At 45.2% G+C, this 23,472-nt stretch overlaps 1 protein-coding gene and 1 long non-coding RNA gene across 2 annotated transcripts in view; one reads left to right on the top strand and one right to left on the bottom strand.

Moving 5' to 3' along the window:
• Nucleotides 1-1,971: 1,971 nt before the first annotated feature.
• Scgdelta (sarcoglycan delta) overlaps nucleotides 1,972-23,472 on the top strand; it is a 191,916-nt gene continuing 170,415 nt past the window's right edge. Inside the window, exons 1-2 of the mRNA XM_071706365.1 lie at nucleotides 1,972-3,276; nucleotides 4,996-5,178. Of these exons, the coding sequence (XP_071562466.1) occupies nucleotides 5,002-5,178 (177 nt within the window). The 5' untranslated portion in view covers nucleotides 1,972-3,276; nucleotides 4,996-5,001. The remainder of the gene's footprint in view (nucleotides 3,277-4,995; nucleotides 5,179-23,472) is intronic.
• The window catches only part of LOC139772578 (uncharacterized), a 181,431-nt gene continuing 165,174 nt past the window's right edge, over nucleotides 7,216-23,472 (bottom strand). The window contains exon 6 of the long non-coding RNA XR_011718166.1: nucleotides 7,216-7,450. This is a non-coding gene — a long non-coding RNA (uncharacterized lncRNA). The remainder of the gene's footprint in view (nucleotides 7,451-23,472) is intronic.

The following is a 23,472-nucleotide window of genomic DNA, read 5'->3' as shown; positions in this document are numbered from 1 at the left end:
GTCAAAGCAACGGACCGGATCGTTTTCGATTTAATTCCGATGGCGCTTTCGCAGAGTTCCAAGAAAATTACTTCGATCCCTCGGAAGATTCTTAAACGGTGAGGGTTAAACCACCGTAGTGGTAAGCAATCGAAGCTGCTAGGCGCTTCATCAGCCAAATATATAAGGTTTTACATGCTTTGGGCTTAGCATTGAGACGTTTCGCAATTAAAAAACGATTAAAATAAAATTTCGCTTGATCTGAATAGTATAAGAAGAATTTAGTAGCAACTGAGGGAAAAATGTTTCGTATTTTCCACTATAATTGCATAGTAAAATAATCGTGATTGAAGTTCTTATTTTTATTATTGCTATAATATTAGTAAAAATAATCTTATATTCATAGATTTTTAGAATTATGATCATTTCCATCATATTTATAATAGTATATTTATAGACTTACTATGCATAAATCACAGAGGTTACAGTGTATAAAACCATGTATATGGTTGAATGAATGTATGTTAAAGCTATGACAACACAACAATAATGTAGTATTGAGTCAGCTATAATTTGCCTTGTTAAAATAATTACAAAAATGCAGTTGGCACCGAAAATAATTAAAAATTATAGTGAAACTGTGGTAACTGCAACGATTTTTTTCTCTCAGTGTAGAATAACAGTGAACATATCATTAAAATAATCATTGCGATACCAGGAAAATGTGTAACTGAAACGTTTGATCAGAAAATATACGCTTGCATATATGAATGTGCCTCGTACGATTTTTTACAATCGAGAGACAAGATCAGGATTGCGTCAGGTAAGAGCATAATTTAGCACGATTGTGCACGTATTTCATAGCCGCGAGTGTACGCGCGTGATTCCGTGTAGCATTAAAATAATCATTAAGTGGGTCGGAAACACACAATGCTCGTCAGTTACAATTCGCGGAATTGTTCCGCGACGTGTCACGCGGCCGACCTCACGTCAAACGTTTACAAACCCACCGTTTTTCTTGTGCCTCAGGTTCGCACCGTTGGATCTGGGTTAGCTTATCTTGAATTAGCATATTTCCACTTTCTCGACTCGCAGGTTTTCCCCATGAGATTACGGAAGAAATAAGTGTTTTGCAAAGTAGGCATGAAAAGTATGAAAAGTGGTGGAACTATGCGCGAAACATCCCTGGCACTTATATTATCTACATTTTGCGCATCTCATTTGCGTTTTATACAATTGCAAGCTGCAATGCGCGTTGCGTTTTCCATTCGCGGAAAGTTTTCCGCGTAAAACGACCAATGGATAAAGTAAAGCGTGCTCTATTACGTCGGGATAATTGGAAAAGGCGGAAAGTGTCCAACAGTTGAAGTTTGAGAGAACATAAGAAAACCCGGGTCTCATTCCACGATCGTTGTACCATAAACGATTAATGATGAGAAACGAGAATCAACTTTCCAAAGGAGAGAATCGCTGCTCTTTTTGACCCGGGTTACCGACGCGATATCGATCGCCCGCTCGAACGGTAGAGAGGGACCAATTAAGGACACTATCCGTTTCCACAGCTGCGAGCTGAGATACTCCCGCGTTTACTTCATGAAATACTTCTTTAACCCCCGCACAGGCGCTGTGTCCCGGCGCCAAACACTTGTCGCTTCATGATTCAGGAGCGATCCGGAAGAAGGGAAAGAAGCGTCGAAAGAAGAGGCGACGCGGAGGCGTCGGGGGAGAAGGGGAGGGAGTGGAACGCCGACGAGAGACTGAAGACAAAGAGGGAAGAGCGATGGTTCGCCGCGCGAAGAGAGATACGAGGGATGAAAGGAGCGAACGAGAGAGCGAGAGGGAAAGGGAAGAAGCGTATTCCGAAGTGTGGAATGAGACGGAGGGCGACGCGACCAGAGGGCGCGAGCAGGGGATGAGGCGGGATGAGGAAGGCGTCGGTGCATGCGCAAGAATTTCACACGTGAGCCCGCGAATCCGCGAGAGAGGTTCGCCTCGAGCGCGAGATTTCCTGCCGCTTCAGTGTCGTGCGCGATTCCGTACGCGGCGCTTGGCGAGGCGACAACTGTGCCGGGGAGCACGACTCGCGCCACACGCTCTCGCCGACAGATCGGTGACAGATCGCACGATCGCGGCGATCGGGTACACTTCGGTCCGGGAAAATCGCGAGACTCCGCTCGCGGGTCTCTGGCCATGATCGAACCCGGCGATCGGTCTCGCGACAGGAAAGCGCGATCCAGCGACGATCGAGCGGAAGATCGAATTACGAACGACCGCGAGGAGCATCGAGGCGATTGATCGTGGAAAGCTCGATTAGCATACATATTAGACAGAAACGTCGCCCGGTATGCCTCGATAATCGTTTCGTACGGAACACCACGGTCGGCGACTCGCGTCAAAATGACGCGGGTGTAATAGAAGCCGTTTGGCAGCCGGGAGAGGATTAATCTTCGGGCCAGAACTAAAACCCCCGAGGTCCCACCGGTAGACAGGTGGCTTGTCAGTCAGTCCCGCCGCGAAATAGGAGCTCGTGCCGCGATATAGAGCCACGCGATAGTAAATCACAAGGTGGCGGGATTTCGCGCGGCTGTCAGGCGGAAACGCCGCTCCGTTCCGCTTCGCTCCGCTCCGACTGACAACACCCTCTTCGGCACGTCACGCGGCCGACGCGAGTTTTTACGAAACGCGCCAAGACGACGACGACGACTGCGCAAGGATTCGCAGCCGCTGCCACACCGTCGTTATCTTTACCGTCGTCGTCATTTCCGAAACCATCGGAGTCAACCACTCCGCCGACTTATGCCCCGCGTAATTCTCGGTTGCCGTAAATAACGCCACGCACTTTGGCGAGTAACGGCTGGCGAGACCTGGCCGCGCGGTCCCCGGGTCGCGTGTACGTGTGTGCTACCACGGTGGAATCCCGCTCGTAATGACTCGTAATTGCGTGGAGGAGGAGTCGACGTCGTGCTGGAACGATTTAAGGGACACCTAGCAGCGCCACCCGCACCCTCCGTTTATAATGATTAGGTGCACGCGACTACGGGGATTACCTGGTTGAGGTGGAGGACCCCGGTGTGAAGGTGCTCCGAGACGCGAGGGTGGACGGAGACGCGGAGAGGCTAACCTGAGAGGCTGAAATCTGAATACGAGGGTGGTTTTGATCGCGACCCCCCGACAAACTTCGTCCCTGGTACCTCTCGACCAAACGATCCAAGGGGCCGATCGTTAGCACGCTCGGGCGCGGATCGTCGGACGTTTTCGACGGCACTACTCGATCGTTGGAAAGATTCAATTTGGAAGGTGAGGCCAATTTCGCGATTATCATCTATTTTCGTCCCCCTTTTTTCCCCCTCCCCTCGCCCAAACGTGATTATCCTCCGCCTCTGTTCCACTTCCTTTTTTCCCCTCCTACGCGTCTCGTTTGTTCCGACAGCCCGAAATCGATAGGATAATGGCGACACTAGGGTAAATATGACGTCGGAATATATCTAAATGCGACGTCCTGATAAAACACTTATGTAATCATTTAATATATTATTAACCGCTTAGTTTTTAATTTATTAAATTTCGCGCGGATAAAATAAAAATTCGCGACACCGAAAACTCACGAAATAATTACGAGCATGTTTTATATATCGTCGCAAGATATCGAAGTGTCAGATTTATTCCAATATTATGGCTATCCTCTTTATTTCTGCTTTTTACGAGTTCCAATTTTCATGCAGATAACGATATCGAACGACGATCTCTATGTTTGCTCGCGACGATAAAAACGCGAGCGATCGATGTAACGTTTGCTTTTTGATAATTCAACTCGGGCGGAATTACTCCCGGCTTCGATCCGCACCGTTTCGGCCCCCGCCATTCTTTCGTCTGTCCCGCGTGTTCGTGCGGGATGCGGTCGCGCATCATTCCTCTTAATGTTCGCCGACGATCCGTAAATCCCGCTGAAAAACGCAGCACTCTCGGCTCCTCGCGTTTTCTTCTTCGTTCCGGTACTCGGCGCTCCATCTCCCCCCTCCCCCCCCGCGAACTTTACCGACGTACGTGTGGCTCACTCGGGGGGTTTTCATCTCGACGGTCTAACGAGCTCGATTACGCTCATCGGATTTCATTCGCGGCGGCAGTGACGACGCTGGATCGTCGTCGCCGGTCGATCCCACCTTGGGCTAAAAGTAAGAGGGATAGAGGGGAAAAGGAGGACGCCGACGGTTTTCCGAGAGGAGATAATGAAATTTTTAAGAAACCAGCGGCACGGTGGGAACGTCCCTGGAAAATGTTAACTCGGAACGCGGACTCACGTACGCTGAAATTAAGTAATGAGATGCAATTTTCACTTCCGCTCTTCGACATTCCTTTCATTCATTACCCTTTGTCCGTTTATTTTAATCAGACGTAAAATAAACACGACTTTGTGCATTATTGATTGCGCGGGAGAGGTAATATTAAAATCACGATAATATTAAAATCTAAGCCGTTGCCCGCTGCCGATGAATACCGCGGCGCGGAAAAGCTTGGATTAATAAGAATCTTCCCCGGAGGAGTACATTCGACACGAAAGCCACGTTTTCAGCGTCCTTCGCGGCTGCATTCATCCTCCAGCTGACGGGCTTCATTACCCTCATTGAATTTCGCTGAAAGTCGCTATCTCGCGCGAGTAGTCGAAATCCGCTCGGCGAAATATAAAAAAAAAAACCCCGCGTTCTCCCTGCGCGATCCGCGGCGCATTTTAATCAAAATCGCTGCACTTGGACAAATAAGTTTTGCGCCTTCGAGACTTCTATCAAGTAAGGTAGGGAACATTGTTTTCGAAGAACAAACAAGTTACCCGCGTCTCGTATAAAAATACACGTAGCGACTTTTACAATAGTTTAAGCGTACGGAATTACTACGAAATATATTACATTATATTGCTGGCGGAAAGGGAATTCACCCGGCGCCATTACGAAGTTTGCCTCGATTTCGACGAATGTCCCCGCTTCGAAGCTCGACGACCCTTGTAATGCGTCTGGCTTTTAGGGCGTAATGGACACGTCACCAACGTTAAGCATCGGCGGTTCGAGGGCCAGGGCGGCCCTTTTGACCACCAGTGGCACCGGAACCGGCAGCACCGACAGACGGGTCGTCTTTTTAGCAAGTCAACCCTCGGTCGGCAGCAGTCACGAGACCAAGACCTGGCCTCACCATTGGTCGCCGCACACGGTATGTAGTTCATCAGCGAAAGCCTTACAGCACGGTCAAGTGACTTATCGATAAGGGTTTCAAATTGACGCCTGAATTCTGAAAGATTAACGGAGGAATATACGCGCGACCTACATTCTCGTTCATTCTTTGAAGAGTTCACTCTTGAATTATTATCGACAATTAACTACCACCTCAATACATATAATTTTTTATGTTGGGATGCATATTTTTAGCTTTTTTTTAAAACTATATTATTTAATCCATTCGTAATATCTTTTTAGCAAAGTTTGTAATAATATTATACTTTCCATATTTATATTTCATACGTTAAACGTTTCGATTTTCGCGAAGGTTTGTTTAATTCGCGCAAATGGACTGACGAATTTTTAGCTTTTTAATCGCGTTATTCAATTTTGCACGCTTCAATTGTAATCTCGATGTCGTGTCGATGTCGGCGATGAGATTTGCCACTCTTTTGCCGTCGATATTCCCCGGTTACTGTTTGCCCCTTTTACGAGGTGCAATCGTTGGTGCAACAACAAGTAATGCGCTAATGAAGCAATCAGAGGACATACGGAGATTTAATTACGGTGGAAGTTCGCGTTGCGAGCTAGCCGCTACTGAAATTACTTCGTCGTGAATAACGGGGAATCGATTCGCGCGAGCCGTACGCGACTTTTACGACACGCGGAATTATGCCGCGACGCGCGTCGATACGGTGCAATCGAAATTAAAATGGCCTGGCCTATCGATGCCACGCTCCGGGACCGACATAAGCTTCGCATCATGCTGACGCACGGAAATACCTATGCCGCCGCGACGGACATATTCGCACGGCGACAGGTGATGATTCTCGAAATAATTAATGCATGGAGATTGACGAACCCGCGAAATAAATAATACGAAATCGAGCTGCCGATAATCAACCTGCCGTCCAGTCGAGACGGAATTCGACGCAAAATTAGTGAATTAATTATAGGCAGGAGAAGAGAAAAGAAAATGTTGGTTTGCAGAAAAAATATCTCTTTCCAACTTTCTTTTCCAAGCAATCAATTCGCAGATTTAAATCGCAGTTTCATCGGCCGGTGAATGTTGTGCTGTGAACGCATACTGTGAATGTAAAAAAAATCGATATCTACTCGAAATTAGTTCTACTGACTATGCAGGAGTATTACAGAATTTGAAAAAAATAGAAACTGTGTCGCGGCTGGCATAGCCAGTATCAACCTATTTTACTCTACTGTTCTACTGTATTTCTTGGGACAGCAGATTTTTGACCCGGGGAAAAAAACAGCGCTAACGAGAACGAGTTGAACCGAGTCAGATCGGCGCGAAAATGAATCGGCCAGATTTAATTCCGATGCATTTAGCGCATTGACTGTTATCACCCGTGTCGGCCGGCCTGACGACGATACGGGCTCGTTTTGGCATTGTGATTCTCCCTTTTGGTGGGAGACACGCGATGACTCTCTTGCTCTCTGTCCCCCCCCCCCTTTCTCCCTCATTGCGCGGAGCGGGCAACGCACATTCGGAATTCAGAATTCCGCTCGTCACCCGCACGTATTCGCGGCTGCGTGCGCGTGCAATCCATATATGCGGGATATATGGCGGATTGTAAAGGAGAAGGGACCGGGCGCGGATGAACGGGGCCCCGGAGGGCGTCGGGTGATATTTCGGAGGAGTTCGGTACACGCGGATAGCACGGTTATTAATTTAACGGCGATGGATACAGGCTTGAGAGACTACCATTTTAGTACGACTCCGTACGGCCATTGGCACATATACCATACGTGAGTGCATATGCGTGAGCGTGACGAGCATATGAGGAGGTCCGGCGGATATTACTGAAACGACTTTCGGGTAATTTGCAGCGCGAATTTCTCTCTTCGGCTTCTCTTTCCGCGATACGTCAACACTCGGCTACCGCGAGCGGGCGGGCGTACTGAAAATAGCATTACGACTATCTTCCTAGTCGCTCGGCATTGGAGGTTTAAATATTTCATGACGTGGCTCGGACGACTCGAAACGATTTTCGATACGGGAGCTCCGTTACGACACCGTGATTAATTACGAGACGCGAGCCGCTATTGGCTCCGCGACTCCTGAAAATTTATATACCCACTAGTAGAGTATAGACATATCTATCAGATTCGGCCGATCACTCCCCGGCATGCCTGGTGAGTCCAATCTTGGTTTTATTATCCATTACGTTCCAGTTTCACCGATGCTAATTAGCCAGCAGTAATTTGATTCCCGACTGAAGCTCGAACCTTCTCTCGTTCTTTGTTCTCTGTAATCCAAATGAAAACGAATTGTTAACTGATTGGCTAAAATAAATAAAAATTTGCAAATATGAGAAATATATGCATTGACATGCGTTATGCGAGAATGAACGGAATTGTGGGCACTCGAAAAGCGCGATCTGTCTGAACGTCCGTTCTGCAAGTGTTAACGAAGGATAAGAGGGCCGTGTGGAACCCCCTCCCTCCCGTTCGAGGTAAATGGCGCTTTGAGGGCGGCTGCGAGCTCTCCGGAGAGGTGGAAAAGTTCCGTCGGACGAATCCCGAACGCTCGCCGCTCGCCGTGGTTCCAGATGGCAATTTGATATTCGCGGAAAATCCGAGGCTACGGGCGCCGGCAAGGATCTCGTTACGCTTTTCACTATGTACGTCATCAGAGGTCAATCTTGGCCGTGCGTGTAGCTTTATGGAGCCTCTCCCCCCGTTCTCCCCTCACCCCGTTTTCCCCGACCGTTTTCACTCCGGGACCGCGCGCGCGCGGTTATAGGGCGCCGCATCGCCGGCGAAACCCCCCTGCTTAACCCCCGGCGGGGGTTGGGGCATTTGCATAGTTATTCAGCCGCACCGGATGAAAGTCGTTACGGGCCGGTCTTCGAGAATTTCACCGTCGAAATTATCGACCACCGGTGGCGATTGCGCCTTTCATTCGCGCCCCCGTGTTTCTGTGTCGCGACGTAAAACGCGGTAAGTGGTCCGGGGCCATAAATCGACGGCTGATTCTAACCCTTTCAAATCCCGCCCGTGTCCGTATTTATTAAGAGAGAAAGCTCCGGAGCTTTTATTCAGATACTTTTCATCCGGCGAAGATTTAATTTAAGAGTTTCAGGGGAAATTTTTAGATCTCGAATCCTACTCGCGAGATCCGTACTTCATTATGCACAGGGATGAAATACAAGAATTCTCCCGTGGCTGTATATTTATTCGAGCCAATTTGCTTTTCATGTTTTAAATTATGTTAAATTATGACTCGCTCTTCTATTAATAATATTCGGTTATTCGGAATAAATGTGGATTAACGAGGAATGAATGGATTACCCGTTCGGATTCGATCAATAATTCAAGCCAGAGCAAATTAAGAAGCACCCCCCCCCCCCTCGTTTCACGCATTAAGTCGGGAAACGTAATGGCTCGTGCGTTGTCGCGGCGCCCGCCGGTTCTTCGTGGCGGTCGATAAATGGGCCAATCATACGTAATGGAGCTTAATTCGAGTGGTAATTCGGTAATTAGCGTTGAAATGCGCTCGGCGAAGAGCGCGATACCTTTTCGCGCGCAATTGCAGGGGAAGGACGTAATCGATATGGACCGTTTCGGCGCCGGCAATTGAGTATTATTTACCCCGTTACGTAAACACTTCCAAGGTAATCAAAGACAAATATTGTTTCCGCCGCGGTTACCACCGCGGTGAAGCGTATCACGAAGTGAGATAGCCTCCTTTGCTAATTAGTAGTCTAACCGGCTAATTGTACGCGCAATTTATACCGGAGTTCCGCGTGCCGGAACTCCGGCACTATACTTTGAGAGACGACACCCCTTGTTCGCCGCGGGATTGTATTCGTCGCGTAATCTTCTTCGTCAGCTATCGAAAGCAAGCAAGGCTCGCTTGCTAGATAGAAATAAAAGCGATAATAATGATAACGACAACGCTGTAATATTGTTCGAATGTTGTAATGGCAATTCTCTAAAATAACGCAACTTTTTGGTAAAAGATAACATTCTTAGAGTACAAGGTAAAATTCTTAATTTTTAAAATAATTTTTATTTTAAATGCAGACGCTAAATGTATACGTTGTAATATTATTGCTGTAGAAGCTACATTATTCTTCTTGTTAACATAGCCGTCGCAGTAAGCGTCCCCCTCCCCCCCCCCCCCGATCTCTCGCTCATAATCCGGAGAATTAGTCTCGCGTTATGACGGCGCTATTAGATCGACCGTTAAGCACCGTTCAACGACGTACTAACGCAGTTTCCCACGTTTCTACACAGCGCAGATTTACGCCCATCATCACGCGTCGCGATTTAAAGGAAGATTTAATAACACGCCGGCGCGTTCTCGTCGATCTTTGCCCGATCTCGGCATCTCATTTAATTTTCCAACCGATCGAAAATAATTTCCTCCCTTCTCTTCCCTAACTTTTCCTCGTTTCCTCCTCTCCCCCTGTATCTACGGCGGTTGAAGGAGACGGTTGAAGGAGACGAGATACATCTTTTTTATTATCGCGAGCCGTCCGCGAAACGCGCCGATGAAAGTTCGAACAAAAATTTCGCGGTTTCCGGCCGGGCGCGCGGGCTCGGCTGGCTCGAAGTTTGCCCACACTGCCGATTTCCCTGCCGCCGTAAATCAGGATTGCTCGATGACATTTTAGTGTGCGTGTTTTCTCCGACTCCCTCGATCTTTCTCTCTCCCTGTCTTCCCGTGCCGCTGGGATTCCGTCCCTCGTATTCACCAATATTTTTTTCACCCTCGCCATCCCGCCGTCACTTTCTCGCTTACCGCACCTTCCGTCATTTTCTATATATCTTTTTCTCTCTCAGTCCATCTCTCATATCGGGGTCTGTCTCTCTCCGTTCCCTCTATCTCTCCTTTTCTCTTTCGCCCAACAGAGATCCCGGAGACTTTTGCTCAAACTCCCCTTCGACGCCATTCGCACCTCCTATATTCACCCACGTCCATTCGTATTCCCGTGGCCTGCTATATCATGGCGTATCAACTGTTTTGTCAGTTTCCGGTACGAGCGCCGGATGAATGGGACTTCTTCTTGGTGCTTCTTCTACTACTTTGTGTGCCCGCGCCGTTGAAATTATCGGCCCGCCCCTGGCGGTCTCCCGTTGACGTATATAGCACCATCCCTGACGGGGTGATATAAGAATAATAACACGGCTGCTCTCGTCATGCCGTATTTCGGATTTCGTAAAATGGTCGACGTTTATTTCATTGTTCCTTCTCTTTTAAATATCCATGAATATTTTGCATCAATCGTATTTCGTAAAACTTTGTTAACCCCTTGACTGCTACACGATTTTCCTCGAGTGGTCCTAAAATACCTAAAACGAAAGATTCTCGAGAATTAATGAAAGTTTATATAAAGGGATTTTTTGGTGCTGATGACGAATTTCAAGTCAAAGTTAAAAAATGTTTTGTCATAAAACCGTTTACATATTTTCTTTCAAATATGACTTAAAAAAAATCATGTTTAGCACACCCAAAAACTTCTAAATATACCTTGGGTCTATAGTCATTGATTCATTGTAAAATTTTAATGTGACAAAATATCTCATGACGAAAATATTCGAAAATTTTTATTTTTCTGACAGCTATATTTTTTTAAGGCAACATTTTGCAAATTGGATTAAAAAATCATGTTCAGCATACCCAAAAACCTCTAGTTACACTTTGCTTCAGTGATAAATATTTCATATTGAGAAAATGCATTTTCGCGGCAGTGAACGCAAAGTCCAAAATAACGAGAATTCTCGTCATCGCAGTCGTATTTTCAACCGACCTAATAAGGATGCAAAATAACGAGAACAAGTAAATTGAACCATAATAATTGTTAATTGACGATCCATGAAATTAATATGCTTTCCTGACGGTGTCTTATCTTTCCAATAAACTGACGGATCTTCTTTCCTGTTCAAAACGCGAAATTAAATTCGTGCCCGGTGAAGAAAACACGCGAGCATATCGCGCGGTTAATTGCCTTTTGAGAACAATGACGCTCGGGCAGCGATTTCTGGCCTTCTTTTCTATCCTTGTAGGATATCATGGATTATCGGGTACTTTCTTGCCGACTGACTGCCTGTCTTGGCACGAGCGGCGAATGTGCCTCTCAGCCATCGACTTGTAGACAATGTTAAGGCGACCGTGCCGTGTGGAAGTCCCGCGATCACGAAGGGCGTTGATGTATGGACGGCTATTTATTCGACTGCCGGCACGAACGAAATACCTTCCTGTCCTCCGTACAACGTCGCCTAAGTGGCGGGAGTGTACAAAGTTCGAGGCTGACGAGGAGACCGCGGGACAAGGGCGCTGAATTAGTGCCACTCGGCCGAGAGATTGATGATTTGCCAGATCGAGGCTGGTCTACGGGCCGCGAATGAAATCGGCATTCTGCGGCGACCGAATGTCGAGCGGATTGTCGAGGCTTTCAGAGCCGGAGCGGAGCGTTCGCAGCTATTTGATCGACGGCGCGGCGTTGAGCTTTTCTAAGTTAGCGGCAAACGAAGGAAAAGCGCATCGCGGTTATAAAAATGCACTTAGCTTTATTATTCCTATACATAAATCAATATAAGGGAAAATCATAAAGGGAAACTTTGGCCGACTCTGTTTTTTAAAATTTTACCCGACATTACTGTGGAGTTCTGAATCCTAGCCTGAAGGCACGGAGAGCTCAAGATTCGCTCTGAATATTTCCGACAGTTACACGCCCTTGGGATTTTCCGCGGAGTCGTCGCGCGTTTTCGAAATTCATGACGGTGGAAGTCCGTGGAAACCTATTTTCGAAGTTCGAAGTCGTTCAAGAGATTCCCACAGATTATTTACGGAATAATTCAGGACGCCGTTGGAGATGGAATATAATTGAAAACGCTAAGCGCTATACTTTTTGAGCAAAGAGATTCCGAAGAATCCTCTTTTGCGAAACTTAAAGTCCGCGCGCGCGTCTTCGCGGTTTTACATGTTAATTTTCGCCTCGAGTGCCTCGAGAACGATAATGTACCTCGATACAGAATTAATTCGGAAATAGTGGCTGGTTCGGAATGGCTGGTTCGCCGCTCGCGAAATTTCGCCGCTCGGATCGTCGACAAAAGCGACATTTCCTATCTCGCGCGTGTTCAAGCGCGACAGGTGGAGGTGTGTGTGTGTGTGTGTGTGTGTGTGTGCGCGCGCGCGCGGTTAGACGAGAGAGGGGCACATTTCATTTACGTATTTATAAGAACGAGACACGCGTGTCGTCTCGTCTCGCCGCCCGTTCTCGGGAATGGGCTTCCTCATAGCCGCGTCTTGCCGCCGGAGGTACGTACCTCCGAGGGAAAACTCTCGAAATGGGATTCTTCGACAGCCGAGAATACGCGGAACCGATGCTCGGACGGCAAGGTTGTAACCGCCGCGCCGTCGGTAGAACGGCTTGGCTTTGACCCCCGTCTTCGTTTTCCTTACCCCGAAGCAAATTGAAAATGGGAATTGGTCCTTTGAAGTTCGCGCAACTACCCGTCCATAATCTCCTTAATAACCTTCTCTGTCTCTCTTCCTTTCTCTCCCTCCTCCTTCTTTATCTCTGTCCTTTTTCTTTTTCGGCGCTTCTTATTCTTCCTTCCGCACCCTCTCGTCCAGATTGCCACTTTAAGCTTTCTTACGCGCTGCAAGAGGGACGTGAAACGCGTTGCTCTTTATATATTTACTTTATAAACGCGCGTTAGTCCACTTCATAATCCTATGTGCGCTCATAATGGTGAAATAATAGTATATATTCCGCCTAATTTTTTTGTACACAATTGTCTCGCAGAGATCCCACGCTGTTTACCAGCCACCGGGAAACTACGGTGGCTGCACGTTCCTCGAAAACAATCGTATACTCGAAGTGTTTCGATTATTCAATCGTAAATCTAATTCTAGTTTAGACGCGCGACATCTGCGTATTCGCGTATATTCCACCGTAAGAAATGTTGAATTATTATTAAAGTGATATCAGTAACACGCTCTCCCGTTTTCCCGCGTCTTTATCACGAAGATTCCGAGATGCCGGAGTCAAGCGGAATGCCGGAACATATCTCCGGCGAAAAATAAGAGGGAATCCTGAATTATATCTATACAGCCTCCGGGGATACAACCATAATAGAAAGGATGTCACTGCGCGTCATGCAGATGTGATGAATCTTGTGATTTAACATTGCACGCTTTCTCATCGGTATGCAATTCACAAAGGAAAGAAATACGGAAATAACGCGTACGTTATATATAAAATAACAAACGAGAGGACGCATAATATAAATTAACGTGTAATTCTAGTTACTATAGTAGCATAAAAATAAAAAAAAATGTTCAAGATCAATTTCTTGCTACGCTCTAGCCCCGCTTCCGGATATATATTTTCGTGGGGAGTGTGTTGTATAAATATTCCGGGATATTTTACGGGAGATTTACTCCGATTCGCAATTTGCCACTGGCGAATAAGTGATAAACGGCGATGCGCAGTTCTCATGCTCTCAGATCGAAGACTTAACGTTACGTGCACGACAAACGCTTAAATGTGATTTATTAATGGTCGTAACACGCGTACCGGCCGGAAGCCTGGTTGCACCTTTGTGCGCGTACGTGCACCTGGGTATACACGGGGGAAAAAGGGTATTTTTTTTTTAACGAGCCCCGACGTTTTCCTTTTACTGCTGAGCGAACGACGCTCAGCCGGCTATGGAAGAAAGTTAAAAGCAGCCTTGGCTTAACTCGTACGATCCTCGGAACGAATATCCATCAACAAATGCCGCGAAATTCTAAAGAAAGTATACAATTAATTCTGGCGGAATCTAATTTGTGAAATATAACTTAATACATTCCTCAGGAAAACGTGAAAAACAGAAATAAAAATCACCAATAATAATATCTTTGAAAATAGTACAATAAATAATTTCACTATATAAAAATTCTAAAAAGGACGTCAATTCTTTAATTTTTACATTAACAAAATCGCATTGAGGTATCAGATCCATCGATAAAATGTTTTAAATACGTTTGAACGTTTCAAAGCGGAGTAAATTGTCTACTTTTAGAATCTTCGGAAGATTTCTAGTCTAATTTCACGAGCGCAGCGCATCGTTCGATCTCGATCGTTTCTCGCGCCGTTTCTCGATCGCGATGTCCATCGCGGGGGCCGCGGCGGAGAAATATCTCAGCTCGACAGGACCCCGTCTCATTTCTCAGGGCGGAAACACGCAAGCCGTCTTGGCTATCCTTCTTTCCATCTCTATCGCGGAAATCTCTTCGACGCGAGTGTACGCGCGCGAGCCATACACCACTCTGCAGCCTCGAAGTAGCGACAATAATAAAGTATCCGGATAGCCGGCGTATCCAGGCCTGGAAAATAGGCATCGTAAACTGAATTCATCGCTCGCTCGCTCGCTCGCTCGCTCGCTCACCGGCCCCGGTTCTTGTTACCGTATCGCCGGTATTACGACCGGCCTCATCCCTTCGACCGACGGACGCGAGTGCACATACAAGAAAGAGCGTACACGCGAGCGGACGGACGGACGCGCGCGGACACAAAGTGCTTCTTCCGTTCTGACGCCTTTTACTCGTTAAAAGCTTGCCGCGCGTGCAAAGCGTTCCGCGGCCAATCGCGGGATGAGCCGCCACGCGGAAAATTTTACAGCCACGGCGCAATTGGAAAAGATTATACGTGATTGATGAGATTTTTTTATTGATGCTGCAACGTTCGAATCTTCCCTGAAACGTATCGCGTTCAAATAGAAATATCGTTGATTGAAACTATAGACAAACGGGGTAAATCAATACGAGGCGAATAATTAACGTAAATGGACTGCGATTTTCGCCACTAGTATTTCGCAGTTTTGTTTCGATCATCGCGGTAAAAATGGCATTTGCATTTTCGGCATCGACGTACGCCGCGCCGCGTGCCGTCCGCTATTTTTTTCAATATCGCTGTAACATTAATCGGCGCTATATAAACACGCACAATGTTTTTCTATAGCTTCTCACGGATATAAAAAAAAAAGAAGAAATAATAATACCGCCAAACAACATGGCGCAAAAAATAGTACCATTGTTTTATCAATCCGGGTATTCTAAATATTTTTGTACATATCAATTGCAACGCGTAATACAATCGTGATGACCAATAAGATTCGACATGTGACGTAACGTCTTTAGATAAACTACAAAGTTTCGTCATTATTTTGCGTATTATACACTATCAATTTTTTAAATTCAAATCACAGGAAATCGTACGAAGAAGCTTCATGTTTCTGTAGCATCAATTAATTTAATTGTTTTTTTACAGAGAAACATCAGGGCTTGTTTACTGGTTAGCTTTTTATAAAATTTTATTGTGTATAACATTCAAAACTTTTTACGCACGAAATATTCAAATTTATTGTACAGAGAATTAATGTTAAAATATTATTAAAAATTAACCGAGCGGGGGAGGGGGAATGAGTAATTTGACTAATGACTTGATTAATTGTTTATACGATAAACTATTATGCAATTTGCAATTGCTGAAATTATACAACTATTTTGAGTTGCTGTTTAATTAGCCATTGTATTGATGAAGAGTCCCATAATGAATTAGATTGTTATTAACAGTGCTTTATGTGATTAACGTTTTTATTGTCGACATATATATTTATGTATTTGTATATATACTCTTCAATTGATATTCTTCTTGATCATTGCGCGAAGCGTTTCGGCGAGGTCAAAGCATGGACCACTTTCGGAACAACAGCAACGGCGAATGCATCAGGTGCGAGGCGCGAAAGAGAGATTAAGAGAGACAGGACACGTCGTGCCGGGCCGTTTCGTGGTTGGGCAGACGAGCGAATCGTTAATTCCATTTACCGCGCGCCGCAGATTCGGTTAACGTCGAGCTTGGCGATCAAAATGATCGTCGACCCCCTTGACTGAGCGAGCGCGCCGCGCCGAGCCGGCGTCGAATCGCTGCTCCTGCTTTTCATCCCCTTCGATTGGCTTTCCGCGTACATTCCGCTTTCCCAGAAATATTCTCCCCTCGCTGCCAAAGGGTGTCAGCGAACGTGTAAATCTTGTCGCGAATATTTTGTCGAAAGTAATAAGAAAATAATGCGCTGTTTATGAGAACTCCATTGTATATAAAATAAACACAAAAATAAAATATTAATTATTATTAGTAATGATCTATATATCTAATAATAATATTAATATTTTTCAATAGTCTTATCTTTGCAAGTCTTTAGGTAAATAAATCTTTGATTCATTAATAATATAATTATTATCACGGTTGATTACCGTTGTATATAATAGTCTTGAAATAAAATCCAACATAATATTCTCCTTCGTCGCAAAATACAAATTCGCGTAATTATACCCGCTTGAATTGAATTTAACAAATGAGCTCAACAGCCCGCTATTACGATCGCGCGTCAACGTGCACGCGATCTTTCGCATCAGCACTGCATCCTTTTGTTAACTGGTCTGCTGTTTGCCAACACATTTATTTTTCTCCTTACACGCTCTCGCGGAACGCAACGCTTTCAGCAGGAATTACTATCGTACCGTCGCGCTGTTTGCAACGGAAAATATATCGCATCACTGTCGGACAAATATTTGTTTTAGTACGGCGGGGGGGGGGGGGGGGAACGCGCGTTCTCAGTTCCCTGCGCACGACTGCAGGTGGTCGATACGATGGTCGACGGGAACTGCGATCGGGAAACTCCTTGCGTACGTGTAACTGGGACTCAGAAATCATCCTGACACTCCGGTGTATCCCCCGGCTCTCAGATAGTGGCACAGTCAAGATTCTGTTCATAATATTCGCGATCGATCGCGAAAGAAAGAGAGAAGAACGATGCTTCGTCGAATATTTCGTACATATTTCGCGGAAAATTCTTTCTTTATATTATATAAATATAATATAAATTATTGAATGTATGGAGTCTACGATTAATTTTAATTAATTCTCAATTGTGACAACGATTTCTTATATAAAATCTTAAAGCGTTATTTTAAATATGGCAAAAACGTGACATATATGGTGTATTTTGCGCGCTATAATTGCGTTTTTATAATTACGGTAAATCGTTCTGCGTGAAATGTATATTCCAAAATCTTTCGCTATTTCCGTTACCGCCTACCGGCGTTATGCTTGACTTCGGAAGGAAACTCATTAACTTTTTACGTGCCCCGACGAGGGTGCGACGCCGCGCCACCAAACCCCTTTCAAGTACCGTAAATCGGAGCGATTAAAGATTCATATGGTAGTGTTTGACACGAAGATTAACTAACGATGACCCTCCCAACCTACGGACACGCCGCGTTGAAAGCAGGAATTACAATGTTATACATGCTATACATTATAACATTACAAACCTTCATCGCATTTAGAAAATATCGATACCTTGGATCTTTTATACGCTTTAATAAAAATATCAATAAACAATTTATTGCATTGATAGCTTTAATACAGGCCATCAGTTATTCTGATTATATTGATTAATTATGACAAATACTACTATAAAATATTCAGTACGTATTTCATAATTGATGGCTACGAGTGTCCGGGTTTTTCTCTCTTTCTCTTCCTTTTCTTCTCTGTCTCAATTTCGAGCGTTTTCTCCGCACAGCGGAACCATCGCAAGTTATCTCTACAGAGTTCAATTCGCAGCATTGTCGCTTTGGTCATCTTCAGCGTCGTGTTTTAACCGATATCTACGGAGATAATCCCGGCAGCGCGCGGTGTGTACATGCGATGTTTCGGGATGTGGAGGCGGCTCGCGGAAGATGCGCTCGCGCCGCAGAGGAAATATTACGTACGCTCTCGTGATGGTAAACCTCGAGACGACCGAGCTTCTCTGAAATCGGTTCGATTCCCGTTCCGCTCGGCTCGCGTTTCCAATTTTCCCTCGACCCGCTTTCCCGCCTCGCTCGCCGCGTTCGCCGCCTCCTCGCCTCTTCGTCGAGCAAGCGAAACTTCATTCGGCCGGTGGTTGCAATTTTGCAGCGCGGATCCGGCAAACAGGAATACGGCTGTTCGATCCGCGCTGCGACGGGGAAAGAAGAGGAGAGAAACACAGAGAGGGAGAGAAAGAGTAAAACCGCGCGCGCGCGCGCGCGCGCGAGAGAGAGAGAGAGAGGGAAGGAGAAAGAGAGAGCGAGAGAGACTCGCGAGGAAAGACGGGAGCGAGCGCGGGGCGGGAGGGGCCTGCAGCAAGTAGTTAAGTACGAGCGAAGGGTAGTCAGGTTTAAGCACCACCTGTGCTTGTCAATTAAGTTTACGCGTCTCTCGTTCCAACATTGTGCAGCCTGCCACTTCGCCTCCCCCATCAGTGTTAGTTATTCTCGCACCACCCCTCGCCCACCCCTCATCGCGCGCACTCGCAACTATACCCCTCTGTAGTGCCACTCGTTTCTCGTTTCCTTTCGCTCTTCGCGCAGCCTCTCTCGCGACCGAATCAACTACCTCCGTCCCTCCCTTCTTCGCCCCTTCGGTATCAGCGAATGTCGTCCTTTCCTCCCCACCGTCCCGGGTCTCTCCACGTACGCTCCGCGTTCTCGCTCGCGATCGCGAGGCGTTACGCCACGTTATGAATTACCAGCCATAAACGTAAAAACGTTTGCATCCGCCGCCGTGCCGCCGGGATTACCGGCTAAATTGGCCACGTATCCCCGACCCGACGCATTCCTTATACGCGCCCGGTAGGAATACATTCTCGCGGCTTTTACACGCATGCGTAATGAATGCGACGTAAATGGGAAGACGTATAATAACACGCGGAGGTAGTAAACGCGTCCCGGCTTCCGCGCGCGCCGAGATTAGCGCGACGAGAATAATTCTTATTTTAATAGATGCGCAAATGCATCGCGTCGACTTTCGGGAAAGCGGTACTTTCCGCCGGAAATTATTTTTCTTTCTTATTCACTTTTCGTTTTCTTTTTTGGGGCGAAAGAGATGTTTAACTGGGTTAAAAATCTCGATAGTATGTCGGGCGATTATATCAAATGTTTTCAACATTCGCAACACATGTTTTCTCGAAGCGTGATAAAATTGCGTAATACAATTTACGCTCAAACTTGAGGATACATTTCTCGCATTGCCGGGGGGACGTTCCATTTTTATTCCTCGACGTAGATTGAAACGTTCCGGTGTAAAGTTTCGAGTGTTGGATATTCCGGGGAGTTATCGGAAAGGGGTGATTTTTACGCCGCGCACGACCGTAGGTGAGTTTCGCCTCGCGCGCGCGTCATCTTTTTGGCGTGGCGCGGCATGCGATTGGAAAACTCGCTATTTCGTCTCTGTGCGCGTCGCGCCGCCAAATCGCGGAAATACGAGCCTTTTACGATGTAAGGAATCTTACACACCGCGGCCGTAGGATTGCACGCGTGCTTGCACGCGTAACTTGTCGCTTTCTTCGTTGTCGTCGTCGTCGTCGTCGTCGCGTGTGTGCTATATATATGCCCGCGTAAAACGTACGAGTGGGATGTCGACGGACGGATGCTGCACGCCTTCGAAAACGAATTTTTATCGTCCTCAAGAGCGTACACGAGCAACGCGCAAATTAAATTGCTCGGCGCAACGCATCCTCTGTTTCAAAATTGCGAGCCGTACCAGCGGCCTGTGTCGCGGGCGCATGCGAGTAGATGTGAGAAATCAATTGTGTCTCGTCGTCGCTCGCTCGCTCGCTCGCGCGTGATGCAGAAATTGGAGAAAGCGAAATTAAGACTTAATATCTTAATTTTTCGGCTGGAGCTTCCATAATAATTAGCAGTAACTTATAAAAAAAAAATTAAGTTTTTATTTTAATCTGCTAATGTCTCCGATAAAATACTTGTTAATTAATTAGTCAGTTCTCACAAATAGAAATAAGATACTGAGAGAAAAAGCGAGATGAGAAGTTAATTAATTAAAATACAACGTTGCGACATCTGCGTGTAATTGCATTCGTATTACATTCGAAAAAAAATTTTTCTTTCAATATTATCAATGTTTTCACGCGATATATCTTCGGCATTTCTTCTTTAATGAGATCGCGAGAACGATCCCTACGTTCTCCAAGAGATTCATCGTCGGGACGCATTTCCGAAGATTCGGGAGAATATATCGTCGCCTTTGTTCCACTCGCGCGGTATAACATCATGCGCATTGTGCGTGCGGCAATAATGGTCGCGGTAGCGAGAGTCCGAGGGACGCCGCGTCAAATCGGAACTAAGTACCTCGATTCGGTACGTCAAGAGCCGCCAGCCGAATGGCCGGCGTGCGGTCCGTCTGGAATATCCGGAAAAATGCACTCACAGATATTACGCCGACACGTCGCTCCGTGCCCGAAACCCGTCTCTCCCGGCTGAGTGCACCGAATTGTTATTGCCGAACAATCGATTTCTGATTTCGCCACAGCCAGCCGCCGAAAGTCTCGGAGAGTCCGACGACTCTTCTTTCCCTCGTTCCCTCCTCCTCTCCCCGTCCTTCCGTCCCGCCAGCCTTTATGCTCCTTGTTAATTTCGCGTCGATATTGCGCCCCTTTATTCCGGCAATTTTGTCCGCGCCGGATCGCCGGAGCTATCGATAAAACGAGCAAATCCGCGGCTCATGCTTCGAATAAAATTGATTCGCTGTCGTGTTTTCGCCGGCTCCGCTGTGTTCGTGAATAATGCGCAACAATTTTCGCTCGCTCGTCGCCGATCGTCGGAAACGAGTGGACAGACGGGAATCTGTTTAAAATCTGGTAAGATATACATCAGATATTCGACAGTGAAAGAGAGTCGCGTACACTAAATAACTATAATGCCGCTCTAATAGCTTTGACTTTGGAAAACTTGCGAGGTGATTAATAGATTGTGCTCATTGGCGCAAGTAGTTTTCGCAGTTTATAAACTACAAATTGAAGCTACTGACATCAAGATGGCCGGTTCGAGAATAATTAAGCGGAAATAATTAATGGATCAATTAACCGTGCATTAGCGTCTCTAATTACATCCATCATTCATCGTTCTTATTTCGTCAGTGTCGCGCCAGAACTATCTTCTTTAGACACAACATTAACGGCTTCTAAAAACAATCGCTGATTTTGAAGACGAGAGATAACACTCGCTGTTCACGGAAAAACATATTAATGCAGATGTATCGAAAAAAAAAAGATAGTAGAAATTGAGACGATCCCAACGATCCACCGTATTCATCGGAAATATTAAATTTTTCAGTCGATTTATCGTTTGTTAACGGTCATAAATTTTCGTCGAATACACACACACATAGACCAAAAATATATATTACACTTTGCAGCGTGCATCGTGAAAGAGTGGCAACATAAACCTGCGTTCATATAATTATGCTCGATACAGTTTATTGCGTTATTACGCGCGCCCGAGTATAGTTATTACATATTTCTGAATCGGAAATAACACTGCGCGCGCTCCGACACGCCGCGCGCCGTGCGGCGCATAAACGATCGCGTGCCTGCGAAACATTTTCGCCAACAAATTACTTCATGTTTACTGCATTCCACCCGCGATATAGAGAAGGAGGTAAATAAATTGATCACTTATTTGCCGGCGGTGCCGTAACACAATATAAGTGATGTTAAACACAGTATCGTATTACTCGGCTCCCGCGCAACGTGATGCATTGAGAGAGTTGTAAGCCGTTTATCTCCAAAAGCGAGGTAAGAGAATAAAATGGAAATACTCCGCGCCGAAAGAACTGAAGACAAAGTGGCGGAGGGCGAAATGTTGGACTAGGCAATTTCATGAACGTTCCGCTGTTGATCGAACTATCTACCGGAAGTGCGCATCGCGTTGTTACACTGAGAAAAAAAAGTTGTCAACTTGACTAAATATTTTCAACTGATTATTATTTCTTTAATTGAAACATTTAAGTATTTGAGTCAAATTACGTCATGTTAGATTTAATGTGTCGTATTTAATTTAAATACATAAATATTTCAGTTAAAAAAATGATAATCAATTGAACGTATTTAGTCAAGTTAACAACTTTTTTTCTCAGTGTACTAAACGCATTTTGCATTAATCTTTTAATGATGACACATAATATCAGAAAGTTACCTACTTTTGACGTTTCTTGAATTGTAAAGAAATAAAATATTAAATTTTATTTCCTATTATTGGAACATTTATTATATATATTTTTTATAATTTTCTAATAACATTAAAAACTTCGGAGTCAAGCAGAACGGCGAAGTTATAAATAGAATAATAATATTTAATAATAAATTTGCATTGCATTATTTTTGCTACGCTTTTTGGTATTAGAAGGATTAATAAAATGGTATAATAAGGTTTCGAGAATAAAATTTGAATATTAAGCGGATAAAATAGCAAGCAGCAGTTAGCGACTGCGCGTTTGAGTCTCTTTATCTTGTTTCATAAACTATTAATGACGACACCCCCGCGTTGTTTGCGCATGGAGCGGTTTGTTCATTAAACCCGGGTTTCGTAATGAGTGAACGTCAAAATCGTGGTCTCCCTTTTGAAAGAAGCGGACCAACAAATGTCCGCAAACACGAAACCGCCGCATTAACGTTGAATCTCGCGCGATTTTAAACGGATTTAATAATCCTCGGAGTAGTAAATGTGCTAAAAATAAGAACTGTGTATCGCGATTCAACGAAATACGGAAAAATACCGGCTTCTTTATAGTGATCAACGGTAACATACTGTGCGGATTAATTGATTTTCTTTATTTCTACGCTTTTTCGGCGCAAACCCAGAGGCTCTAAGCTTTTACTATTTTGCGATAAATAAAGGTATAGGTATTATTTTTTGCTCACTTTTTAATTTAAAGTTGTATGATGTATGACATTGGATTTGGGCGCGCCTGGGGTAAATTATTTTCAAAGCACTCGCTAAACCGCATATGCCCACGCAATAGATTAATTGAATTTACGAAAAAAAACCTCTGTTACATTTATTGTTGTGCACGGTTTTTATTACATCTCGCGTGTATTAACGAACTTGTACGATTTTTGATATTGACAATACTTGTCAGGTGTTTCTTTTGTGCATGTGACTAGCAATTATACGAAATATTGCCGTTAAAATACCTTTGTTTTGAAAATTTTGAAAACTGTAAAAAATTTTATTTGGGGAGAGATGAGTCCGCTTTTTAGATTCGATATAAAGGACAGAACTTTTTCAACATGCAAAGACGATATAATCGAACACGGAGATAACGTCGTATCGCACAATTCAAGCGGAAAAACTATTGTAGTATTTTAATTGTGAAAAGCAACGAGAGAACTATTACGGAGTAAGGTTTCTACTTTCGTAGATGAGAGCTAGATCCGCTTTTCAGGAAAG

The sequence above is a fragment of the Temnothorax nylanderi genome, unplaced genomic scaffold (assembly GCF_030848795.1).
Source record: "Temnothorax nylanderi isolate EJ_2023f unplaced genomic scaffold, tnyl_v1.0 TNYL_tig0003_pilon, whole genome shotgun sequence".
Classification (NCBI taxonomy): Eukaryota; Metazoa; Arthropoda; class Insecta; order Hymenoptera; family Formicidae; genus Temnothorax; species Temnothorax nylanderi.
Note: the sequence above shows the minus strand (reverse complement) of the source record. Positions and strands in the feature narration are given on the sequence as shown.